The 6845-nt window shown below is 24.8% G+C and overlaps 4 protein-coding genes across 4 annotated transcripts; 1 reads left to right on the top strand and 3 right to left on the bottom strand.

Annotated features, from left to right (window-relative positions):
- Positions 1-731: 731 nt before the first annotated feature.
- ENU1_117070 (hypothetical protein) lies at positions 732-1469 on the top strand (the record flags this gene model as incomplete). The annotated part of the gene is made up of 1 exon (XM_008859719.1): positions 732-1469. One exon carries the CDS (start codon positions 732-734, stop codon positions 1467-1469), a length of 738 nt encoding a protein of 245 aa, XP_008857941.1.
- Positions 1470-2046: 577 nt separating this feature from the next.
- ENU1_117060 (hypothetical protein) lies at positions 2047-4278 on the bottom strand (the record flags this gene model as incomplete). Its single annotated transcript, XM_008859718.1, has 1 exon — positions 2047-4278. The coding sequence occupies one exon, from the start codon at positions 4276-4278 to the stop codon at positions 2047-2049; it is 2232 nt and encodes a 743-aa protein (XP_008857940.1).
- A 394-nt stretch (positions 4279-4672) lies between these two features.
- Positions 4673-5313, bottom strand: ENU1_117050 (Ras family GTPase; the record flags this gene model as incomplete). The annotated part of the gene is made up of 2 exons (XM_008859717.1): positions 4673-5032; positions 5122-5313. The coding sequence occupies 2 exons, from the start codon at positions 5311-5313 to the stop codon at positions 4673-4675; spliced, it is 552 nt and encodes a 183-aa protein (XP_008857939.1).
- A 358-nt stretch (positions 5314-5671) lies between these two features.
- ENU1_117040 (hypothetical protein) lies at positions 5672-6794 on the bottom strand (the record flags this gene model as incomplete). Its single annotated transcript, XM_008859716.1, has 2 exons — positions 5672-5783; positions 5848-6794. The coding sequence occupies 2 exons, from the start codon at positions 6792-6794 to the stop codon at positions 5672-5674; spliced, it is 1059 nt and encodes a 352-aa protein (XP_008857938.1).
- Between the last annotated feature and the right edge of the window lie 51 nt (positions 6795-6845).

Here is a 6845-nt window from a genome sequence, read left to right as displayed (position 1 = left end):
TCTCTTTCTCTTTCTTTCATTCTGTGTTTAGTCAAATAACAAATAACCTCAAAAGGAATTTTTTGATTTATAAAAATAATGGCAAAAAACAAAAAAAAAACAAAAATATTGATTGAATAGTACATTTGTTTATTTAATGGCGTTAATGAAAAATCAATTAGAGTTAATAAATTTGGGGGTATAAAAAGTATTATGAAAGAAAGGAGGTGTTTCAATAAAAAGGGTATAGCTATTGTTTTAAATATACGTTGGGGTTTATTGTATTATTTAATAAAATGTTTTCTATTACAAATACTAAACTCTCTTAAAATACAATTTATACTTTTTAATATAAGTGATATATTAAATTTTGTAAAATGAACAATTAAATGAAAAGCTAAAAATAAAAAGATACTAATTGAAGATTTTTCCCATTATTTTAAGGAATTTAAACCTAAGTAATAGAAAAGAAAAAACAAAAAAAAAATAAATTACACTAACATAAACTAATATAACTTTGAATAAACTAATTTATTTATAAAGGGTGATACTTGACTAGTATTTTGTTAGAGAGACGTATTATTTTGATAGATTGTATATAGAAAAATGATTTAAGAATAGATCTAATAATTTTTTAAATTATATATAACAAAAATTATAAAAATTAAAAAAAAAGATATTTGAAAAAGAAAATGAACTTGAAAAATTAAGAGATCCAAAAGAACTTTTAAAAATAAAATTTAAACAATTAAATGATTGGAGTGATATTTATTGTTTCAGCACTAGGGACATGGTGTGACTCATATACGAAGTATGAAGTTTCGAAAGAATCAAAATATATGTTGTCATATAATTGGATTGGAGGAATGTGTTCAATTGAGAAGTGTAGTATTCCAAAAGATAAAGTTATAATTGAAGATGGGATGGTATTAAATGGATTAGCTGTAATTGAAGATGGAACAACAAAGAAGTGTTGTGACTTTGATGGAAGAAGGGATGACTTAGAGAGTTTTATACCAAATTTAATAAATCATAATTATTTCTATCAATCAGAAATATCTAATTATTGGAGTGGATATAGTGAATGTGATATAGCAGCTAAATCATATGTTATTCATGGAACATGTTTACCAAAAGAATATCATACTCCATATGGATATTTCAATGCTACTTTACTTCTTTTCCAAAATTATAACGTATGGACAACATTAAGACATTATAATTACATTACTGGTAAACAATACGTTTATTCTAAACAAAAAATTAATGACTTACTTTCTGTTCGTGGTTTCCTTGCTCCAGTTCAATGGAGATGTGAAAATCCTGAAGATAAACAAATGCTCACTTCAGTAAATGTCTGTTTCACTCCATCAGCAGATAAATTTTTACAAACTGAATGTCCGGAAATTACTGGACAACAACAATGTCCTGATTATTTCTATTTTGCAGAAATGCCACCAACTCCAAGAGAGACAAAATGTGCTTATTAAATTGAAGGCTTTTCTTTCTTGGTCTTTTGTTATTCTTCGTTAGTTAATAAAAAGAATATAATTTTGAAGTTTCATAAAAATAATAAATTAAGGATTTTTTATATATCCTTAGAAAAGCATTAGTTTTTGTATTAATATTTTTTATTGAATAAGACTGTTTAAATTTCATAAGAGAATGATGATTTGTTAGTATTAAAAAGAATAAATGATTAATAAAGAAGAATAAAATCTTAGATGATATTATTGTTACAAAAAGAGATAATTTGAAAACGTCGTATTAATGTAATTAAATTAAAGTCTATACAATGTATTATGAAAGTACTTTTATAAATAAAATATATTATTTTTAGAATAGAAGTAATGAAATTTATTATAATTTCTTTTAAATCAAATAATAAATAAAACTTAAATAAAAATCATATTATGGAAGTTTTAATAAACATAAATACTTATTAAAGAAATGGGTGTTGTCAATTTTTAATAAGAAGAAAATACAAAATATTAATTAAGTTAATTAATAACTTTTTTATGTTATAAGAAAAAATAGTATAATTAAAAAACAAATCATTTATTTTGATTAATAGCTCCTTTTCACTACTAAATTGGTTGCTTCCTCAAATAAAGTTTGAAGAGGAATTAGTCCAAATCGTTGATATACACCTTTTAATAAATTTAATTGTTCAGTTTTCGTAGAAGCATTAGAGAATTTGTTAGACCCTATGAATAATCTGATAGAATTTCTATAAAATTGTGGTACGTTCATAAGATTAAAAGTATCACAAGGAAGGTCTGCACCGATGAGTTTTTTTGGAGAACATAAAGTCTTAAAATCATAACATTCTTTTCTCTTACGAATTTCAGAAACAATATTTCCTAAAGTAAACTGGTTTGAGTCATGATAATATTTCCATGGCCAACACACCATCTGTATAACATCAATTCGACAAACATCAATGACTTTTTTAGCTATTTGAAAATTATAATCTAAATTTGGTATATCTTTACCTGGAAGAATAGTTTTATCTCTAATGATATTATCAATCACTCTATTAATCATATCACTTAATGGAGTAACACAACTAATATTATCAGAAATAAAGACAACAACAAATCCAAATTTAGATAATTCATTCTTAATTTGTTGTATAGGTTCATAGAAGAATTTAGGTATAACAATGAGGAATTGTTTAGGAGAAGTGTCGTGTATATTTTTTTTTAAGTACAATTCTTTAACATAACCGGCAATATATAATACCCATTGTTTAAAATCACTTAATTCAATATACTCTTTTGGTATAACTATATGTCCACTTTGTTGTAAAGCCATTCCATTCTTTTCTTTAGCAAATGGACTCATTCCAACCAATAATGGTAATAATGGTCCATCACCAAGTAATGCAGTTGCAATGCTTGATTGTACACTTTCTCTTGAGACAGTCATAGCTTCAGTAAAGTGTTGCTTATCAGTGACAATTTTCATTCTATTTGCAGCACTAAGTCGATAATCAAAAAGGTCAATAAAGACAGTTCTATTAACTGATATGTCCTGATAATATAACATCCCACGAACAAACTCTTCAACATCACTTAATAAAAAGTCTTTATTTTCAACATTACAAAAGTCAGTTTTAGTAATAAGTCCAACCATTTTTATAATTTCATTTAATTCTTCTTCGTTGACATCAATTTGGAATCTAATTTTACAATAATTTTTGATTGTGTCTAAAGTGACACATTTTCTTTCTAATAAAAGTTGATTAATAAAAGTTGTAAGTTCATTTTTTTGTATAGAATCGGTTATTATAGTCTTTTCTGATTCATTTTTAGAATTAGTCAAGTAGTTATATAGATTAACTTTAGTGTTTTGATTAATAAATTTAATAGGTGTTGATGATGCTGGTTCGAAATTTTCTATTAATTTGTAAATGAATAAATGGTTATTTAGTACCTCCTTAATAAATCCAGGAGTATCTCCTTCTATTGTACTTTCGTTAATATTATACTCATTCTTTAACAGATTAATATATGAATTAATAACTCCTGAAATAAAATTAACTTGGTCTGAACATTCAGTCTTAATAAAGAACGGAAAAACTCCTGGATATTGTAATGGTTCAACAAAAGGTTTAAAATATTCGTCCATTATCACCACAACATTACGATCAATATTTAAATGTGTCCTTACATTTATTGCGTGTTGTACAACAACTGTAAAATACCATTTTTGAAAATCATTTTTAGTGTAATAATACACAACCTTGTTATTATTATTCTCAGGAATAAAACATTCGTGAGCTATAACTTTTTTGGCCTCCTCAAAAGGAGGAAATTTTAGGAAGGGAGACAAGTACTCTTTATTTTTATTAATACAAATTAATGATGGAGACATTTTAATCTCTCTTCCATACCACTGATTAGATTGAGCATTATCATTCAAAGATATAATAGGAATTTTATGAATTAATTTCCATAATTGAAATCCAAATTCATCTAAACTTAAAACCATTTCATTGGGAAGTCCTTTAATAGCTTCTTGTAATCGCTCATTTTCCGCATTGACATCTTCTTTAGTCCCTTCTTTTTCTGTTATTGTTGTCCACTTCTTTGTCACATTAAAAGTATCCAAATCTGAAGAGTCAATTTCAACGATATTTCCACTTGTTTCCTCTTCGTTGAAACAACTTAACGAATTCGCAGAAATCAAAAAACCTTTATTTTGTGAATCTTCAATAAATCCTTTTATCTTAAGAAACACTTCCTTTGAGAATTTGGAATTTACTTTCTGCGTTGGTTTGTTGTCTTTAGACATCTGGAAGTTGAAAATTTTATAAGTTCTCTTTTTTAATTTTTTTTTACTAACTAACGATTTCGCTTAACGCACTGAAACCCAGAGTCAAGGTTATTGATAGAAAATTAATAACTTAGCGTAATATTGTTATAATGACAAAAAATTTAATAATGTTAATTCTCTAAATAAAGTATTACTATGAAAGAATTAAAAGTCATTAAATAAATAGTTGATAATAATAATCAATAAAAAGAATGACAACAAGACAATAGATGAGATTATTTCTTTTCTTTTAAAGGATAGATAAAATATCACAAAAAGAAAAAAGTCAAAAGAAAAAATCCTAAAAAGAAAAACATCCAAAAAAGTAAAAAATCTTTAAATTAAGGTGTTTATGTTTAATGTGCACACAAAATTATAATATTAAGCACTTTTGTTTCTTAGCTGGTAAATGTTCTATTAATTGTCTTGTAAGATATTCGAACATTTCATTAATATTTTTTTGAGTCTTTGCTGATGTTTCCATAAAATGACAACCATTATTATCTGCAAATTCTTGGGCTTGTTCAGTAGTAACAGTTCTATTATCTAAATCACATTTATTTCCTGCAATAACAATTGGAACAAATTTTTTTTCCATTGAATTTTTAACTTCATTAATATGTCCATAAATACTTGAAAGATCATTAAAAGTAGCTACTGATACAAGAGAGAAGACTAAAATGAAACCATCACCTTCTTTCATATAAAGGTCTTGTAAAGTTCTGAATTGTTCCTATTATTTCGTTAATATGAATTTAAAAACCCTTTTTTTGAAGTATAGAATTATATTACTCTTATTAGTTTAACTATAAAATAACAAACCGTCCCTGCGGTGTCATAAATTTCTAATTGTACAGTTGTTCCATCAATTTCAATCGTCTTAGAAAATGTTTCTTCGATGGTTGGATCATATCTTCCAATAAATGTATTTTTTACATACCTAGTGGCAATAGCTGATTTTCCTACTGAACCTGAACCAAGTAACACAATTTTAAAATGGTGTGTTTGTGGCATATTATTTATTAGATACGAAACAAGTTCTCTAATTTCTTTCAGTTCACTGTTTTTTCTATTTTTGGCTATTTAGAATTTCACTGGTTTTTCGATCTGGCATTTTATTCCTTTTAGTATCCACGTAATTCTTTAGTACTTTTTTATATTTTTTTTTTGGAATTAAAAGAAGAATTTGTTTAATAGTTTAATAAAATTTAAAACAATACTTTTTTATTAGAAATAATAGTTCTTTAACAATTTGAAAAAAATAAATAGATTGTTCTAAAAATACAATGTTGTTTCAAATAAAAGACTTCCTTTGTTTTAAATTTTTGTTTCTTATTTAATCATAAAAAATAAAATATTTATTTTATTTTGTTTAAATTAAAATATGTTTTAAATGTTCAACATCATCAGACTTCCAAGACCACATTAATGTGATCATAGAAATCATAGAATTAATTTGGTCTTTTTTCCATCCATTAGTGATTCTATTTTTTATTAATATTTTATTATAATAAAATTATAGTTTAAATAATATTATAAAACACAAACTCTTTTAAATAAAATTGAATATGTTCTGGTAATGAACACCATAAACAAATATTTAATTCTTCTTCATAATCTGCATAAAAATGTAGAAATGTAACTATTTCTGCTGTTTCAAAAAGATTAAATAAATCTAATGTAATTATTTGAAACATTTTATCTTTAGATGTTAATTTCCATGAAGCTAATGAAACTAATAAACATCTTGCAATTTCACTCCAAACAAGTTCATATTGTTTATAAATTTTTTTATAAATATTTGCAATAAAATGTGCTCCTTTTTCATCATTTCCAAATACAAATTGAATAGTTGTATTATCTTTATTAGAACCAGCTAGAAAAGATCCCATATCTTCAAGGTCTTCTTCACAATATTCTTTATAAAAAAAATCAATAAATTCTTGTTCATTCCATCCATTAAGAATTTTACACAAAATATCATATAAATATTTTTCAGTAGTTAGTTGTCCAAGTTCTTTTAAAAGTGTTTGTACTTCTTTACTATTCCATTTCCCTTCTTTTATATTTATTCTTTTTTCAACTTCTTCCCAATTTAATAAAATTGGTTCTTTCATTTTGCTTTGTTCTATTTCAATTCGTTTTCTTTCTGTTTCAATATCTTGTTTGAATTGATTATATCCATTTTCAAGTAATGTTATTGTTTCATCTACTAATATTATTACTTCACTTTTCCCTTTTAACTTAATAATATTTTTCTTTTCTTTATTATCAAATTCAATATTCCATGTTGTATCTTTACTTAATTCATATACTTCTTTTGTAATGTCTTTACTTCCTTTTTTATCATAAAAATATAATACCATTCCTTTCCAAATTAAATATCGTTTTTTCCATTTTTTATCAAAAAGTGTCACATTCCCTTCCATGTAATATGGTCGGTTAATTTGAGAAATTGTTTTCATTCTTAATTCTTCTAATCTTGCCTCACTCATCTTTGGTGCTGTTCTTCTTTACCTTTCATTTTTAAAGTTCATTTTATTTTC

The sequence above is a fragment of the Entamoeba nuttalli genome, assembly GCF_000257125.1.
Source record: "Entamoeba nuttalli P19 unplaced genomic scaffold asmbl_4980, whole genome shotgun sequence".
Lineage (NCBI taxonomy): Eukaryota > Evosea > Mastigamoebida > Endamoebidae > Entamoeba > Entamoeba nuttalli.
The sequence above is the reverse complement of the archived record's forward strand: the minus strand, read 5'-3'. Positions and strand labels throughout refer to the sequence as shown.